The sequence below is a fragment of the Erpetoichthys calabaricus genome, chromosome 10 (assembly GCF_900747795.2).
Source record: "Erpetoichthys calabaricus chromosome 10, fErpCal1.3, whole genome shotgun sequence".
In the NCBI taxonomy this organism is placed as follows: Eukaryota; Metazoa; Chordata; class Cladistia; order Polypteriformes; family Polypteridae; genus Erpetoichthys; species Erpetoichthys calabaricus.
In genome coordinates, this window is record NC_041403.2 from 69946855 (window position 1) to 69966892 (window position 20038).

The window sequence follows — 20038 nt, forward strand, 5'->3', positions numbered from 1 at the left end:
GACCAATAGTTTCCTTTGTTGAGTAAGCAGTATGATTATCTTTAGCTTGCTTTGTGTTCTAATCATCAGACTGTATGTATTTCCTGCTGACAGTGGTGTTTGCCAGATTTTTTTCCTCCTTCATTGAGCTGTGGTAACCCCATGAGCTATACACACTGCTGTTATTGCATCTGAGAGGGTATAAAAATTTATGTTTTTCCACAACATTGATAAAATGGTGTTTGTTCTGAAGTGTTCTTAGTCATTGCAAACCATATACTACAGTGTGTCTTGAGCCTGCTAATTTAATGTTGATGATAAACTTTCCATTCTTTATCTTCTGGTTGTGGACTGTGAATTACCTGCATGAGCACTTGCTCATCACACAAAAATTAAGCGAAAGATAATTTTAAATCCTTTTGTTTTAGGGAACAAGTCTGCTTAATATACAGTACATTTTTTTTGTCTGTTGTATCCATTAATTGTTTTTTGTTTTTAAATTGTTTTATTTTTGTTTAAGATTGTTTGTGCTATAGGGGTTATTGAAATCTGCACTAATGCAAGCTACATATTTACAATATTTTGATGCATGGCCTTTTGCTCATGTTACTCTTAACATATGGTTCTTCTCGATTTATCTGCTGCCTTCGACACAATCGACCACGACATCATGATCTCCCGACTCGAATCCTGGGCTGGTGTATCTGGCTTAGCCCTCGACTGGTTCAGGTCATATTTCTGCAACAGGACTCTTAGAGTCATGCTAGACGATTTTTCGTCTGAATCAGTCCCACTCCCATGTGGTGTCCCCCAGGGTTCCATTTTGGGGCCACTACTTTTTTCAATTTACATCCTGCCTTTAGGTGCAATTTTTAGAAAACATGCAATCTCGTATCACCTATATGCTGATGAATGCCAAATTTATTTCTCCCTCAAGTCAACTGACTCCACTAAACCTCTTCTCGACTTCTTATCTGACATTAAGGACTGGCTGGCTGTAAACTTCCTTCACCTGAACGATTCAAAACCCGAGGTCATTGTTTTTAGTCCTGACCGCAAACAGACCTTACCCCTTGGCCTCGACTTTCTTCCCATTCCAGTAACTTCATCTGTTTCCAATCTTGGAATCAAAATGGATATGGTCCTGAAAATGGATGCTCAAGTCAACAGCACAGTAAAATCCTGCTTTTTCCATCTCAGGCGAATTGCCAAACTCAAACCAATTCTGTCTTACCACCTCCTGGAATCAGTAATCCATGCATTCATTACGTCCCGGCTCGACTATTCTAATTCCTGCCTATATGGTATTAGTAAAGCCACTCTTTCTAGACTCCAATTGGTTCAAAATGCGGCTGCAAGGCTTTTAACTGGAAGCAGCAGAAGCCGACACATTACACCGATTTTAAAAACCCTACACTGGCTGCCGGTTAGATTCAGAATTGATTTTAAGATACTCCTCTTAACCTATAAGGCACTAAATGGTCTAGCCCCTGCCTATTTGAGTGTCTTCCTCCATCGTCACAATCCCCCTCGTGTTCTTAGATCCGCAGATCAGCTGCTCCTAACCGTTCCCAAGGCACGTTTTAAAGTTCGTGGTGAAAGGGCTTTTTCCGTCTGTGCACCTAGGCTCTGGAACTCCTTACCTTTAGTGGTTAGGCAAGCCGCTTCAGTCGCCACATTCAAATCACACCTAAAAACGCACTTCTTCACATTGGCTTTTAATTCTTAACCTGTCTTATTTCCACTTGCTTTTTGCTATTTCTCTATTTTATTGGGTCCCCTGACCTGTTTTTAGTGTCTCTGTTTTAATTCTCTCTTAATGTTTGTTTTTAATATTTTGCTTTTAGTCTTGCTTGTTTTAACTGTACAGGGCTTCGGTCAGTTGTAATGCTGTGTTTTTAAGCGCTTAACAAATAAAAATGGTATGGTATGGTATAAGTATTTAAGTTCAACAACTTAAAAAAAGAAACTGCAGATAAGTTATCTAAAAAATATGCATTAACAAAAGTTTTAATTAAAATTGGCATAATTGCAATATACAGATATTACTTAAGGTGGCAGTAGGTAGTACTGCTTCACACCTCCCAGAGACTCTGTATCTAAGACCTGGTCACTGCTACGTGAGGTTTCTTCCCATACCTCTGTGGATTTTTCTCTAGGTACTCGGTCTCCCTTTGATATTCCATGAAGTGCATTTTACACTAACTATTGTGTGTGGTGTGTGTGATAGACTGGCTTAATTCTGGACAATGAAATGGGTACAAGTAATAAGGGTGATATACATCACTTTGGGATAGATCCCATTTTTTGCATTCTTCCAAATTATTTCATGAAACTGTCAGCATAAAATGTCAAAACAGTGCTTATCAAGCAATTATGTGTAATTTCATTAAAAGTAAATTGATGAACACTTTTAGCATATTTGTTGATGTTAAATAAGTGTTCACGGTAGCATATACACAAAGCAAAAAGTATTTATGAAAAGATTTTCTGTTCATTAGGTATTTTCACAAGTACATTGCCTTTCATTAGTTACTATTGCAATTTTTTTTTACAAAGCAAGGGATTTGTAAAGTATGGATCAAAATGGGTGAAAGTGCTTAATTTGTAATCTCTTTTATGTTGAACACCTTTTAAAGTAGAATTCATCTTTCACTGTGTTCTTCATAGTATCATTTGGCAATTGAGTTTTTGGTGATTTCAAGCTGTAGAAAAGTGTTTTGCTGCTTCTGTGAACTATTTTACCTATTCAGAATTCATATGTCTTATACCTTGCATATGTGCTTTCTTATCCATGATGGTTCATAATATAAATGTATAATATGGAATAAGGTGCCTGTGACGGTGTGGGTCGGCTCCTGGCTCCCTCTTCTGTTATAGGAGCCTCTTGAACCTGACACAGTCAGTACCGTAACCGAAGTGAGCTTGGCAAATGAGGACAAACCACACTTGGAGCAAGGAGATGGTGTAAAAGGGATCAGTGCTTTTATTTAAAAAAAAAAAAAAAGAACAAGTGTTCAAAAAGTGCAGTGCTTAAAAATAGTTCAGTAAATAAATCCATAAAAATGTGTATATATGGAGGTTAAAATCAGAATAAATAAATCCATTAAAAACAAGGAAACTGTCTTTACAAAAAAAGAACACCACAGTGACTGCTTTCTCACTGGCGGTTCCTCTGCTTATCCCATACGGGCCTTGCAGCAGAGTAGTCTCCCTACTGACAAACACAGTTGACCTTCCACAGGTTAATGAGACCTTCCAAATGCAATTCAAAGGTATCATATCTGGCAGGAGAGTGGGAAAGGTAGCTCAGCATGTAAATCAGCTAAACCCTCCCAAAGGAGGAGAGTAAATCCAATAAAAACAGGAACTTGGGATGTGAGGACATTACTAAGTGCAGAAAGTGCAGGGATATTAGAAGTGAAGTGGAACTCCAACTTATTGGGCCTGTGTGAAACTTGATGGCAAGGAAATGGAGATCTCTGGGTTGAGGTTTACAGGTTGATGTATGCAGGAGGAGAAGAATTGAGTATACTGCTGCAGGGAACAGCAGCTAGAAGCATCATAAGGAAGATAGCAATTTAAGGATAGACTACTGGCGCTGAAACTTAAAGGAGAACCAGTAGACGTCATTGTTATACAAGTGTATACAGTGATCCCTCGCTATATCGCGCTTCGCCTTTCGCGGCTTCACTCCATCGCGGATTTTATATGTAAGCATATTTAAATATATATCGCGGATTTTTCGCTGCTTCGCGGGTTTCTGCGGACAATAGGTCTTTTAATTTCTGGTACATGCTTCCTCAGTTGGTTTGCCCAGTTGATTTCATACAAGGGACGCTATTGGCAGATGGCTGAGTAGCTATCCAGCTTACTTTCTCTCTTTCTCTCTCTCTCTCTCTCTCTCTTGCGCTGACGTAGGGGGGTGTGAGCAGGGGGGCTGTGTGCAGCTGCTTCCTGAAGGACATGCTGCACGGAGCTTCGCATACTTAAAAGCTCAAAGGGCACGTATTGATTTTTTTTATCTGTCTCTCGCTATCTCTCTCTATCTCTCTCTCTCTGTCTTCCTGCTCCTGACAGAGGGGGTGTGAGCTGCCGCCTTCAACAGCTTTGTTCCGGCGGTGCTTCGCATACTTAAAAGCCAAAAAGCCGTATTGATTTTTTTTTTGACTGCTTGCTTTGCACTCCTTTGAAAAGGAAGATATGTTTGCATTCTTTTAATTGTGAGACAGAACTGTCATCTCTGTCTTGTCATGGAGCACAGTTTAAACTTTTGAAAAAGAGACAAATGTTTGTTTGCAGTGTTTGAATAACGTTCCTGTCTCTCTACAACCTCCTGTGTTTCTGCGCAAATCTGTGACCCAAGCATGACATTCTAAAAATAACCATATAAACATATGGTTTCTACTTCGCGGATTTTCCTATTTCGCGGGTGGCTCTGGAACGCAACCCCCGCGATGGAGGAGGGATTACTGTATGCCGATCAGAGGGCAGGAAGATGAAGAAGTAGAGAAGGCATATGACAAAGTAGATTGTATTTTGGACCACGAAAAGGGATGATTATAGAATTGTAATAGGAGATTGGGATGAGGTGGAAAGGATGTGGGATTTTTGGACTAGGAAGAAGGAATAAAAGGGGAGAGAGGCTTGTTGATTTCTATAGAGGAAATAAATACTTAATGTTTGCTAATACATGGTTTAAGCATGGGGGAAAAAGATACACTTAGGAAGTGCAATGAGATGCAGGATGATTTCAAATTGGCTATATTTTGGTAACCCAGAATTATAGAAATATTATAAAGAATGCTGGTATTCTAGTAGGGGCAGATGTAGACATGCACCATAATCTAGCTGTAATAATTCTAAGATTAATACTCGAGAAATGTAAAGTAAATAATAAACATGAGATGGGACCTTAAAGTTGAAAAGATAAATGTTGGAGAAATTCATATTAGAGATGGATAAATACCTAGAAGATACAAAAGACACCCAAACAGAGAGGACCAATAAGAAATGTACCCAAATAAAAACAGCAATAATTATAGTTGGATGGAACAATATAGGAAGAAGGTTAAGAAACCATATATTACATAGGATATGATTAAAAAAAATAGATTAAAGAAAAAGGTGGAAGAATTGAGGAACAGAAGAAGGAGTAAGGAATTTATAACCAAGAAAAAAATGAAACTGAGAAGAATCATTGATGAAGTAAGAACTAAATGGTGAGATAAACAGTGCAAAGAACTTGAATCCCTGGAGGAACAGGGGAAAAAGTGATTTGATGTGTGCAAACGTAAGAGACATCACAAAAACCTATAGCAATAGTACACAATGTAAAAGGACAACAGTAAATGGTTAAAGTCAAGAACCACTAACTGAACCAGTAAAAGTGAAGGAACGATGGATCTGTAGAAGAATTGTATGATGCTAATAATTCAACAAAAGAAGAGAAGGCGCTGTAAGAGGCAAAAAAAGTAAAAAAAAAAGACGAGATTGGATTAGAATTGAGGAAAGAAGTAGAACATGGGATAAAAGAACTGAAAATGGTAAAACAGACAACATACCAGCAGAAATGATTAATAATTTTGGTGACACAAGAACTGAAAAGATTGCATAAGAACAATTATGAATAAGGAGAATGCCCAGATTACACCAGGGTAAATGGTATTAATACCAATACCAAAAACACATGCAACAAATAGTGAAGACTATCGAGCAATAAACTCACTGTCACATGTGTCAAAGGTAATTTTAAAGTTGATACCAAAAAGATTAGAAACAAAGTCATAAAGCAATATGGAAGAAGATTCATTTGGATTCAGGAAAGTTTAGGCAATGAGAGATGCTTTTGGAGTGCTGAAGATGCCGAGTGAAGAGGTCTAGATTATATGTCAGTTTGTTGCTGCACCGTCCACAAAACAATCAGTGCATGCTCCCAACCGCTCTCTCTTTGTAGACCTGGAGAAAACATTTGACCGAATTAACTGGGTTAAACTGCTGGAATATTGAGAGACATAGGAGTACATTGGCATGACTTAAGACTAATTAGGAACTTATACATGAACCAGTCAGCAAAGATAAGAACCATATGTGGAATAACAGAGCCATGTCAAATAGGAAGAAGTAATAAACAGGGCTGCTCACTCTTGCCAATCCTGTTTAACATTTGTGAGAGAGTAATTAAAGAAGCACTGACAAAACAGCGAGTCAGGGGTGAGAGTTGGATGAAGAGGGATTACATTGGTAAGATTTGCAGGCGATAAAACGATAATATCAGGCAATGAAGAAGGACTACAGAAACTAATGAACAAATTAAATTTACGGTTGTAAGATGTATAGGATGAAAATCTTTATAAAGAAAACAAAAATGTTGTGTGTACCAAAGGAAAGAACAACAAAACCAGTAGTATTATTTGTAGAACACATTTTTGAAGACGTGGGCAGCTTTAAGTATTTGGGAAGTATGTTGTCATGGGATGGGTGAAGTGAAAATGAATTAAAATATGTATAGCAATGGGAAAAGCAGCCTTCAATGCAAAAGATAGTTAACAAATAGAATGAATAGAACATTGAAGAAAAGAATAATAAAAACAATCTGAAGTGTTGCATTGTATAGAGCAGGCACATGGACAATGAGGAAAAGGGATAAAAATAGACTGGAAGTGTGTGAAATGTGGCTATTGAGAAGGGTGGAAAAGATTGGTTAAACAGAAAAATTATCTTAATGAAAAAGTGCTGGAAAGGACTGGTATAGAAAGGAGCATGCTTGAAAGATTGAGAAGAAAGCAGCAAAACTGGATGGGACATGTACTAAAAGGAGACAGATTGTTGAAAATAGTGCTGGAGGTTAAACTGGAGGGAAAGAAACCGAGCAGTGCAAGGCAAGGCAAGAAGGTAACTCGTACCAAAAAATGTAACGAAGAGCAGAAGATGGAGTACAATGGAGGAACTGATGGCCAAAAGGCTTGCCTTATGACTGATAACTAAAGAAGAAGATTATCTTTATTAATTTGTTCATTGATCCCTTATTTTTTTGTTTTGTAACGGATCCTGGTTGAATTACAAATAGGCCCTGTAGTTGCATTGTAATATGATGTTTAAATGTGAAGGTAAGTAGATAATAGGCTAAAGAATGCAGGAAAAAGTGAAATGGAGCCCATTGTACAGTGTTGCAGTGGAAAGCCTCTTAGCATAACATAACATTGTTTGCAGTAATGTTAGGAAAAAGATTTAGAGCCAGTGGATTGTTTTAAACATTTGATGTCATGGTATTAATGTGATATTTGCTTGTTGCTGTGCCTGTAAGTGTTCCAATTATAGCAGTATCAAAGAACCCCAAGATAAGTTCTTAAATGATTGTGAAAATTTGATTTGCTGTATGGTGCAGTTTTAAACAAAGAATGACTTGCAGTAAATAAATTACAGTTTGTCAGTTATCACTAGAGTTCATATGTATCTGCCCTTTAGGCATATCCTTTAGAAATGAGAGGACTTTTAGTTGTCTAATGCCTTGTTTACACCTTACTTGGAGAGCACAATTGTTGATATTGTTCAGCAGCTCAAGCTCAGTTTTGCTGTATTCTTGGAATAGTTCACTGGACTGCACTGCTCATAAGAACTGGATAAACAGGTCCATATGCCCTTTAGGGAGATAATACACTCCCCAAATGTTTATATAAAATATTTCTGTGGAAGGGGAACATTTATATGTGATACAGATTGTTTATATTGTGTTTATATGCTTATTTATACTTGTAGATGTAAGAATAGAAGAATTTCTGTATGAAAAACTGGAAAAAAAGGCTCCAACACGAATGAACAACCATGAACTTTTGGGACAGTACATGATCGATTCTGCAACTGATTTTGGACCAGGCACTGCCTATGGTAAGCTTCAGTACCAGAACATTTCTCAGATTTTATTTATACTTTTAGTACGGTATTTCTCGCAGGTATATGCAATGCTTTATTTTCTATATGATTTGTATTATTAGTTTTATCAAATGTATCACCAGTCTTACAGCTGGCATCACTTTAATCGGCATGAAAGTTTACAGATCTGCTGATATTTTTGCTCAATGTATACGATAATGGTAAGAAGAAAATAATTTTTTTCCCCAAGGTGATATGCTCAAAATGGTACAACTGGTTTTTCTTCCTTTGAATATATGTCATTATGTTTGGGAACAAAACAGAACTGTACAAGTTAGGTGAGACATGTCTGCTGAACCTCAGAGACATAGGAGTCGATTGGAACGACATAAAACTAATTAGGAACCTATACATGAACCAGTCAGTAAAGATAAGAACCATATGTGGAATAACCGAGCCATTTCAAATAGGAATAGGAAAGCTTACAGTACATATGTTTTCTCCACAAGTACATTACTCCCCAATAGCCTTCCAATAAGTAGGTCATGTATGCTGGAAGACTCTTCCAATATGTTTTATACAATCCTGGTTAACTACTGATTTCATTATAGTAAAGTAAACTTATACTGTTGTATCTCAGATAACAACACCCCAAAGCCCAAACTCTTTAGCTTGGATATATGCTCATTCTCTCAGTGACTACAGTATATTGGATTTCTCCTACATCCCAAGTTAAGTTGATTGGTAACTGTAAACTGACCCAGTACGAGTGATCTTGGATGTAAGTATACCCTGCAGTGGTCTGGTGCTCTGTTCAGGGCTTTTTCATGGTTTGCCCCAAGTATCACCAGAATACTATAGTCTTACTATCACTCCCCTTTCCAAAACCACCAACCCCTCCTCAGTGTAACAGTGTGACAGCCTGTGGTAAGCATATTTGGAAATTGAAGACATTTTCAGTATATTAAACTAGCAGTCAACCAACTCTCTGATGCTGATTTATGAAGGCAGTGAGTAAAATTTAAAACGGCAAGTGTTCTTTATCAAACTACTAAGGAATAGACTAAAGGCGATGTCAATATTAACTAAAAGCAAAAAAAAGATATTTGATTGCGGTATTGTGATGCATATTGTATTATTATTCTCAAGCCCGATTTAATTCAATGTTAGGGTTGTAAGGGGCATCTCAGCAGCACTGGACACAAGGCACGAAAACAGCCTTGGACAAAGTGCTATTCCGTTGCAGGGCCCACATACACACACTTAGGTTCTCACACACAGGAGTCAATTTATAATCTCCGAATTACTCGGAAGGGAAAACAGAAACCATGGGGACATTGACAGAATATACAAGATCCACCCACAGAATGTCAGGGTATAACATTTGAACCTAGTATGTTAGATCCATGAACAGGCTGCATTAACCACTGTATCACCATGTCACTTTTTACAAAACAGAAATAAATCTGTTAACACAGAGAAAACAATTTTAATTATTTTTTTTCCATTGATAAATGTTGTATGTTGTGTTATTTTACTATTAACTTAATCAAGAACTAGGTTGACTAATAAAGGAAAGTTTTTGTCCTTTTGAATTCAGTTACAATGTGCTTGTTATAATGTGAATATCACCTTTATTGACAGAGATTCTATCTTTGCTGTAACATGGATGTCCCTTTCTTTTATGGCCAATATGTAAAATATGGTTGTGCTTTGTTTTGTTTGTTTTTTTATGTGTGTGAATAAAGGAAATGCTCTTGCAAAATGTGGTGAAACTCAGAAGCAAATTGGAAGTGGGGAAAGAGAATTTATACAGAGTACTGCGATTAATTTTCTGACTCCATTTCGAAACTTCCTGGAAGGGGATTTCAAAACAATTTCTGTAAGTTTTCTAAACTGATAGTTACATTTTAATTTCTAGCAGATTCAAGAAAATTTGTACAATAAATTTAAACAGGAATTTAAACTTCTGAGCTATAGTTTTAGGTATACAGCAACTTGACTGCATGTAAAACTTTCTATTGGTCTAATTTGCTGTTCTCAACTGGCATGTTACTGCCAACTTTAAATCATAATTCCTTATGGATTGTTTTGGTTGTAAATGTTTGGATGTAGAATTGTCATATTAAAACATAACACTTGATATTTTAAAAAACTTTTGAATTGTCGGACTTGCCTATCTTTTCAGACAACAGCTGCCATGTTTTTGGTTGTTTATCTTGGTGCTTTCAGACTGTTTTACTTGTAAATTTGCAGATAACACTACATGTAGATAAATATTTTGTTTTAATATTTACTTAATTGTACTTAAGAAAAAATTCTTCAGTTTTAGAGAAGATTGTATGTCTTGTTTTTAACAATTAATTGCAACAAATAAAGACTTTGTTTTAAGTATCAATAACTCCTTCTTGAGTTTATACTCGACGGTACTTTATGTTTAGTTTTTAATTTTTCTACACCATTTAATATACATGAAACATAAGAATGAATGAAACTGACCTTATGTTGCTAGAGTAGCTGATTTTCATATAATATTTCTTAGAAATTGCATTTTTATTTGTCATATTCCTTCTCCAAAATGCTCTCAAATGTTGAGTTGTTGGTGAGCGTTTTGTGTCAGTTTCTGCAATTATACCAATATTACTGGTTGCCATTGCTCTCTTTCTACAATTAAGTAAAAAATGTTCATTGCGGTTTCTAAACCCACAAAAAGTAAAAGAGTTTAGTATATCTTTTTAAGAGATTTTAGAAACAATGCCTTTTGTAATGCAAGTACCAAAAGCATACACAATATGGGAAATTGTGTTTTACTGTGAAATAAACACATGTTAAATTGTAAATTATATTAGAGTTTGGAGTTATCCAAAAATTAGCAGATGACACTGGTACATGGTGCATAATGTTCATTGAGCAGCCAACTAAGAACTTTTGAAGGTGTCTGCTTTTCAAACTATGGACTCTTTTATACCTTTGTGTTTGGGCCTTTCGTTCCGTTTTCTATCCTGGTTAGATCTGGTTTGCTCTCTTCTCTCAAGATATAGTGGACATATGAAATCTTTGTTTTCTTGGTAATCTATTGCATGAAATAACCTTCATTTTACTCAATAGACTGATGTGTTTAACGAGAAAGCTGTTTTGTTTTGGCTATTTTTCATTCCGAAATTAAGCTTTACGAATGCTAGTACCTTGCAATTCAAGGAAATTCAGTTTACCTTATTCATTGAATGGAATAATTGGTTTTGTCTTTGTTAACACAATTGTAAAGGTTTCTTTAATAACCAAGTAGCATTTACACATGATCGATTTAAGGATTAGCTAAGATTGTGTACTATTGTGACAATGGAGTAATGGCAATTGAAAGTGCAGTTTTGCAATAATATGTGAATAATTTATAACTCCATTTGCAACTCCATCTTTAAAACAATTTTAATGGTACCTTGATTTAAAAAAAATAAATAAAAAAAAACCAGTATCAATAACTATCAAAAGCATGAACATTTTTGGGCGATTCCAACCTCTTTAACATTAGTATATGCAATGGAAGATTATTTGCAGCAAAAAGTGTTAATCTATACAATACAAGCCAGTTTCTGTCTGTCTGGCAGTTACAATATGTATGTAGTATTCAGTGTTAATGTTTACAATGCGCCTTCCATTGGAATATACTTAGTAATGTATGTACTGTAGTAATACAATGCAATGCATTTTTCACTGCAACAAATACAACAACAACAACATTTATTTATATAGCACATTTTCATACAAAAAGTAGCTCAAAGTGCTTTACATAATGGAGAGAAGAAAAATAAAAGACAAAATAAGAAATTAAAATAAGACAACATTAATTAACATAGAAAGGAGTAAGGTCCAATGGCCAGGGTGGACAGAAAAAACAAAAAAAAACTCCAGAAGGCTGGAGAAAAAAATAAAATCTGTAGGGGTTCCAGGCCACGAGACCGCCCAGTCCCCTTTGGGCATTCTACCTAACATAAATGAAATAGTCCTCTTTGTAGTTCGGGTTTTTCACGGAGTCACTTGATGCTGATGGTCATACAGATTTCTGGCTTTTAATCCATCCATCATTGTTGGAACATCATGGTGCTTTGGGTAGATGGTGGTGGCACACGCCACAAATAGTGCATCACAAAAATTATCACTTCTATTTAGAATCATATAACAAATGTCATACATTTGAGGCAGTTGACAAATTGACTCTGTAAAGAGTACTAATGTCATTCGAGTCCATTAACCTTATTGGTGTTAACCCCAAGTGTTACTCAGGATCAGAATTTTATGTAAATATGGTTAAGCCCGAGTCAGATTCGGGGTGATCTGTAATGGTCTATTTTACAGTGTTAAGACCAAGTAACTCTCAGGACAGTATTCTGCTGCCAATTAGTGTATAAAGTAACATTATGCTGCAAAAAATGTTGAATATTTCTGTTAACTCCTCAATATTCACAACTGGGGCAAAGCCTTCAGTCAAAACACAATTCCATGTAAACAAGAAGCTGTAAAGCCAGTTTTAGAACAAACTGAAACCGAACCATTAGTTGAATCAACCGATAGTGATGACAATGTGAATTGGTCAACAGGTGTTAACATGGATAGTAAAAGTGATATCAATATACAATATACAGTCACCTTGATATACCTGGTGAATTTGGTTGTTTGAAGATTAATCGTGGTGCAAGTAGGTGCATGGCAAAAAGGCTAAATTATTGTTATCAAGAAGAAAGACATTAGCCCCCTAAGCACTTTTCAGTAAGCCTTGTGCCATGTTAGCCTACAAAAACACGAGGTGCATCGATTGCGTGGATCTTGCATTGTCATTCAAACCTCTCATGCTCAAGCAACAGAAAAAATATATGAAAAATGTGCAAAGAACGATTGCAACATTGGGCTGTATGATGTTGTTGTTGACCATTTCAAAACATGTCACATGAAGAATGTGTACTAAATCTGCATCAGTACAGCAGTTAACAATAGACCTACTTTACATGTTTGTGTTACATGTAATATGTTTTCTTGTTGAAAAAAATTCTATGTTTTAACTTGTTCTTCCTGGGGTAAACGTATACAGTAATGCTGAGGAAGTTCTGGTAATCTGTCCTTATTGATGTAGCAAAATAAGAGAAAGAATAGATCATGTAAATAAATTAATGAAATTCTTTTAGTTGCTATAAAAGAGAGGCACGGTAGCCTGCAAAGACCCAGGTTTGACATTCCCTCAGTCATACCATCAGCTACTTCCCTCTGTGTGATAGTGGAATTTGTACTTCCTCTCCCCAGTCTTTTTTTCATTTTACACAATTTTTTTTTTTTTTTTATTATTATTATGTTACGGTGTCAGTTGTGTACAGCATCTGCTGGAATAAAAAATTGCAGTTGTATTAATACACTTGACGGGCACGTTGGGTGTGTCAGGAATGACACCCTTGAGTGAATGTATCACTAGTGACATTGTATGTATTGTGAAATGCAGTTAGGCTCCGTTGAATTCATTTCAATATGATGACGCTTCCATTTACAGATTTAAGCGCTGGACTAACAGTCCCAGTTAGTATTGTACAGTATATATTGTTTTTCATGCAGGGCATTCTAAAATGTCCAGAACAAGTAGAAAGTTGCCAAGACAAGTATTCAGGGATGGTAAAAGTGCAAAATCAGTATTTCTAAAAAATGTATGAAAATAATTGCCAATTTTAAATATCCAAGATTTTGCTGGATTTAGCTTTTTGGTGAAGTTATTTATGATATTACTAACAGAGATACAAATCTAATTTCCTTTAATTAAATGTTCATTCTTTGTCACAATTTTATTTCTCGCACTAAAATAATCTGACGTAGACTTATTTTCAAGCACAATTGTATTTTTATCCATTTTTAAAATTAAGTCCTGTTCAGGATATATGAAGCAGCTTTGGTGCATGTTAGGAACTTGACCTCTGTAATACATTGATTCATTCCAGCAACATGCAAAAGTACAGCCACATTCACACTTGCTTTTGTATATTATAAGCACACTAGTTGATGAGATGTTTATAATGTGCATAAAAAACCTATATGAAAACTCTGTAGAGTTGTTTAAATCTTAGAAATGAATCCATCCACAAGACAAAACAAAATTTAGTAGTAATTCCTAGCAGGCACACCTAGCAGTTAAAGTCATGTTTGTTTCCAATCTTAAATAACTTGTTTTACAAGTACCATTTTAGGTATAAAATTCTAATTTAATGAGGCAAGTTGCAACTTGTATAGATTACAGTATTTTTTTTACTAAAATACTTTTTAAAATGTTGTGTGACAATATTGACAATTTGGAACTGAAAGAGTACAAGAAAACTAAAATCTAATTTTATTTATTATCACCTGATTGTGTTTTCTCCTTCTACTCTTTTTAGAAAGAACGCAAACTTTTACAAAACAAACGCCTGGATCTTGATGCTGCCAAGACGAGGTTGAAAAAAGCTAGAGTTGCAGAGGCCAAAGCAGCAGTAAGTAAGATTCACAAACTTTAACATGTTTTTGTAACTGTGATGATGTTGTTGTTTATAATATTCTGCTAATTTTGTATGCAGTATTTGAAATAACATTAAGATCCATTCTTTGATTCATAAAAGCAAGAAGAATGTGTAAACAAAACTATAGGTCACTTTATTCTTATAAAACACATTTATATTTAATAGTATAATGAAAACACCAAATGATGTGCAACTAAAACATAAAACATAATGAAGTATATACAATGAACACCAGATAGATGCATTTCATCACTCCCAGAAGACCTTACAAGGTAACCGGCTCAGGCAACAAAAAACTTCCCCATATTGGATAAGCAGAGGAGGTTCCACTCATGTTGGTGACGTTCAAAGCCTCAGAAGAATTAATGTATATTTGAATAACCATGGTGGATGTCTACTACCCAGAATCCAGTTCCAATGAAAACAAGCCATGACTGTCTATTTACATATTTGATGGAACTTGACAGTGCAGAAGTATAGGTGCATATTTCCAGGATCATAAATCCGGTGCAGAATCCCCAGAAGTGGATGTGGCTTCAGGTTGAGGTTATAAAGCCACCCCATTTCGACCAGTTAAATGAGCCTGGAGTTATTGCCACATTTACGTAGTACAGTGAAATTTTTACCTGCATGTGACTAATCAATATGCAACACATATTCTCTAGTGCCAGGATTAGTGATTATAACTACCTTAACTTATATAAAGCATGTAGTGATTTCAACCGAAGAACAAAGACATGAAACTTGTCCCCCAGTGTTCTTTAAAATCACCAGTTTTGTTGAAGTCTGTTTCAGTCCTATTTGCATGTCTTAGTTGTTGATAAAACAATAGCAAGAAAAATTAAATCCATAGAAAGCACATTTATAGTTTGCAGATGACAGTAGAACAAAACTTCTTATTCAATATAATTACTGCATATGTGAGGACACTTGGGTGTATTATGTCTGTTTTAAAAATTGGTTGCACAGTTTTACCACAGGTGTCTTATGGCTACTCTGGACCTGGGTTTGTTTCCCCCTCCAGCTACTGTGAATGCAGAGTTAGCACATTCTCCTCATACCTCCCACTTTACAATCCAAGTTTACTAACAATTTTAAATTGGTGAAAGTGAGTGTGTCCTGCAATTGACTGGCATCCAGTCCGGTGTTGGTTTCCACTTTATCAACAGTACTGTCGTTGTAAACATCTGTACTCCATTTCTTTGTGATTTAAAAAAAAAATGGATGGATAGAAGTGTTGAAGTGTCTTGATATTTGCCAAGTCAATAAAAAACAAGTGGAACAATTAGTGAGATGATAGGTAAGAACAAAGTGTGTTGGATAATTGGTTTAGCTAACTCACAAGGTGGTCAGATTCTTTGCCATATATATGCAGACCCCTAGTGGCACTGTTTTTATTGTTTTTACATCTTTACCTTACTACATGTGTCATTGACCTTCACCTATAATAAAATGTATTATAATACAATGTGTTTTTTAACTGGAAGCAAAGGCAGCTTAAGTGACTTGTTTAGAGTCGCACAGTGGTTCAAATGGGGAAACTGAGTAGGCAACTGCCCATATAAATTCTAGTTCATTAGTTCCTGCAGTCCATGTAATGCTGAAATTATTAACCTCTATGAACAAAAATAATAGTCTGTTTCTGATACCATTCAGTAGTATTTTCACAGGGTTTTTTAATTGTCTTAAATGATCTCATTTTTGGTGGTGGAATGGAGAAGTACAATAGAGTATACAGAGAAAGAGGTTGTCGAAAAAGAAGTGGCATAGATGCAGAAAGTAGACAGGAGTACAAGGAGATATGGCATAAGGTGAAGAGAGAGGTGGTGAAGGCTAAAGAAAAGGTGTTTGATATGTTGTATTAGAGGTTGGATACTAAGGAGGGAGAAAAGGACTTGTACCGATTGGCTGGATAGAGGGACCAAGCTGGGAAAGATGTGCAGCAGGTTAGGGTGATAAAGGATAAAGATGGAAACATACTCGCAAGTGAGGAGAGGGTGTTGAGCAGATGAAAAGAGTACTTTGAGATGCTCAGGAAGTGCAACAAATTAACAAGGAGAAAGTAGGGACAACTATGAAGAATGGCGAAGGCTGTTGGTCCAGGTGATATCCCTGTGGAAGTATGGAGGTGTTTAGGAGAGATGGCAATGAAGGTTTTAACCAGATTTTTTAATGCAGTCTTGGAAAATGAGAAGATTCCTGAGGAGTGGAGAAGAAGTGTACTAGTACTGATTTTTTAAGAATAAGGGGGATGTGCAGGACTGCAGTAACTACAGGGGAATAAAATTGAGCCACAGCATGAAGTTATGGAAAAGAGTAGTGGAAGCTAGGTTAAGAAAGGAGATGATGATTAGTGAACAGCAGTATGATTTCATGCTGGGGAAGAGCACACTGCAGTGTTTGCTCTGAGGGTGTTGATGGAGGAGTATAGAATAGGCCAGAAGGATTTAATTGTGTTTTTGTGGAGCATATGACAGGGTGTCTAGAGAGGAGTTGTGGTACTGCATGAGGAAGTTGAGAGTGGCAGAGAAGTATGCAAAAGTGATACAGGATATGTGCAAGGGAAGTGGGACAGTGGTGAGGTCTGCTGTAGGAGTGACGGATACATTCAAGGTAGAGGTGTGAATACATCAGCGATCAGCTTTGAGCCCTTTCTTATTTGCAGTGGTGATGGACAGGTTGACAGACGAGATCAGACAGGAGTCCCAATGGACTGTGATGTTTGCCGATGACATTGTGATCTGTAGCAAGAGTAGGGAGCAGGTTGAAGAGACCCCAGAGAGGTGGAGATATGCTCTAGAGAGGAGAGGAATGAAGGTCAGCAGGATGAAGACAGAATTCATTTGTAAGAATGAGAGGGAGGTCAGAGGAATGGTAAGGATGCAGGGACTAGAGTTGGCAAAGGTGGATGAGTTTAAATACTTGAGATCAACAGTACAGAGTAACAGGGAGTGTGGAATAGAGGAAAAGGGAAGGTCTACAAGACTATAGTGAGACCAGCTATATTATATGGGTTAGAGACTGTGGCACTGACCAGAAAACAATAGAAAGAGTTGGAAGTGGCAGAGTTAAAGATGTTAAGATTTCCATTTGGGTGTGACAAGGATGGATAGGATTGTAAATGAATAAATTAGAGGGTCAGCTCAGGTTGGATGGTTGGGAGACAAAGTCAGAGAGGCTAGATTGTGTTGGTTTGGACAGGTGTAAAGGAGAGACACTGGAAATATTAGGAGAAGGATGCTGATAGAGCTGCCAGGCAAGAGGAAGGCCTAAGAGAAGGTTTATGGATGTGGTGAGAGAGGACATGAAGGTGTTTGGTATAATCGAGCAAAATGCAGAGAACTGGAAGATATGGAAGATTATGGTCCCCTGTGGCAACCCATAACCGAAGCAGCTGAAAGAAGATGATCTCATTTTTTCCAAAGCCTTAAACATAAATCCAGAAACCTAAATAAATTTACCACAATGCATCTCTGTCTGACAAAAGTGAACAATTGACTCAAAATCATGTTAACTTTGCTCATAATGAAACATTGCCTGCTAAACACACTCAAATCCATTAGTGCAGTCAGTTGAAAACAGTGCCTTCAGAGATGAGATGACCTGCACAAGGACAAAAGCATACATTTTATACGAGTCCATGTAAAAAAAACTAAGTGCAGGAAGAACGACACAATTGATATAGATATATATCTAAACTGTTAACTTTTAATTTTGGAGGCGCATAGGTGTTTTTGGGAGAAATAAGTAAAAATCAGACTCTCTATAAAGTTCTATATGAAGGAGACATCCATAAAACAGAAATGGAAAAAGTGTAATTATTCAGCCTGGTTCTCCAGTCTCTGGGCTGGAGCAGGCCATAATACATTATCTACATCACATGCAATATCTTTCCTGTGCATATGGCTTAGAAAATACCGCTTGCTGTGGTGAATCCACAGCTGTCATCACTCACAACTATCTCATCACAAACCTTTAGCATAGGGTATAGAAGATTTTCCTTTCCATAGATAATGAAACTGTGCCTGCAAAACACAAACAAATCCTCTAGTGCAATTAATCCTGAGAAAAATTATTCCAAAGGGCAAGGAAATGGGGAGTAATGAGGAAAGAAGATTTTTGAAAATTGTATAATTTCACTGAATTTGAATACCACAATAAAAAACATGACTTTGTCCCAAGTAATAGTGTAAGAAAGATGCTCTGGTTGTTCCTACTCTCTATGCTCTTATTCGATTAGAGCATCTTGAAGACCAGGAGAAATGTCATTAGACACGCTGGTCCTAGAGTGGCACGGCCATGGAGGACTCCATGAAGTTGCCTTTACACATGCTAGGCATATCCACAGTGGCATGGTGGCCAAATATTTTCCATCTTCTACTCATTCTCTTTGAGTCTCTAAAGCCTGCTTCATCAATAGATATTAATTCCTTTGGAGTGTCAGTAGCTCAAATATTCCCTAGAATAAGTTTGTGATAACAAATGTAATTGCAATTAATGCAATGTTTTACAATATAATAGAGTGAAACCTAGCAGTTGTCAGTGAACACTATACAGCACAATAATGTCATTGATGCACTTTAGATGACTCTGATTTTTTTTAAATAGGTCTGTCTTGTATTTTTTTTTCTGGCAGCATTGGAGTGGGACACAATAAACTTGCTTCATTTGCACTATGTTGCGGTAAAGAACGTAATTGAAAGGTACTCTGTCTGTCCGTTTCAGTACCTTGGAACATGTTGTTATCCTTAGCTATAAGAGCTTGTCTGTCTCTTAACCTCAGACAATTTCTGGCATGGGCAGCGTCTGCAGTAACATTCTCCTGATCTTGTGATGATGTGGTCTGCCACCATCGGCTGGCTGCCTTTCTAGCCTGTAAAAAATAAAAATGTGTGCGTCTTTTTATAAGGTTTTCTTGTATTTTCTGTTCATACCTACTCTTAATTAGTAACATTGAAATGGTAGTGAAATGCATCCTTATAACTGGATGCTAAGGATTTTTTCCAGTAAAGTCTTCCTGCAGCAGTGTTTTTAAAGTAGGCATCCTTATTGTGAAGGATGCATTTTTATCTTTATGTGCATCCGGCACTGTACTGTCTGTCACAGTTGAGTGATTTCCTTGCGTTTTAAATTATAAAATAGTTTCTTTGAGATTTAAAATCATAGAGGGGCCTCTTTGCCTCACCAGTACAAATGAAAGAGTCAACAGACCTAAGAACAATGTTGCACTCATTGGAAAGTCACATGATCGCTAACCACAGACGCTCTGAGAGGTGGAGGCCCCTTGAGTCGTGCATGTTTGCCTGCTGTGATCGTGCATGTTTGCCTGCCACAGCAGCTGTGACTGGAGAATTGTCTATGGAGGGAGCTTTACAAATGTCAGACATGCATTCAGTTGCAAAGGTATATACGTACCTCTGAAAAATGCAAAAGTGGAATTGTTTTTTTTTTGCTTTCTTTCCTGTATGGTTAACTGTAGTAATACAATGTCTGTTATTTTATGTCATTGTACTGCCAAATTCTTTAATTATTTTTTAAACATCAATACTTACTAAGGTGGTCTGAATTAGAGTAGAAAACTACAAAAGAAAATGGAATAGTCTTCAGCAACCTAAACACAGAGTTCTAATAAATAATAATTGCTTATTATTTTTCATTGTCAT

At 36.6% G+C, this 20038-nt stretch overlaps 1 protein-coding gene across 4 annotated transcripts in view; it reads left to right on the forward strand.

Moving 5' to 3' along the window:
- LOC114659134 (endophilin-B1) overlaps window positions 1-20038 on the forward strand; it is a 58364-nt gene that overhangs the window by 9392 nt on the left and 28934 nt on the right. For all 4 annotated transcript variants that reach the window (XM_028811397.2, XM_051933072.1, XM_051933071.1 and 1 more), the window contains exons 3-5: window positions 7738-7866; window positions 9600-9733; window positions 14256-14348. In XM_028811397.2, coding sequence (XP_028667230.1) covers window positions 7738-7866; window positions 9600-9733; window positions 14256-14348 — 356 coding nt within the window. The remainder of the gene's footprint in view (window positions 1-7737; window positions 7867-9599; window positions 9734-14255; window positions 14349-20038) is intronic.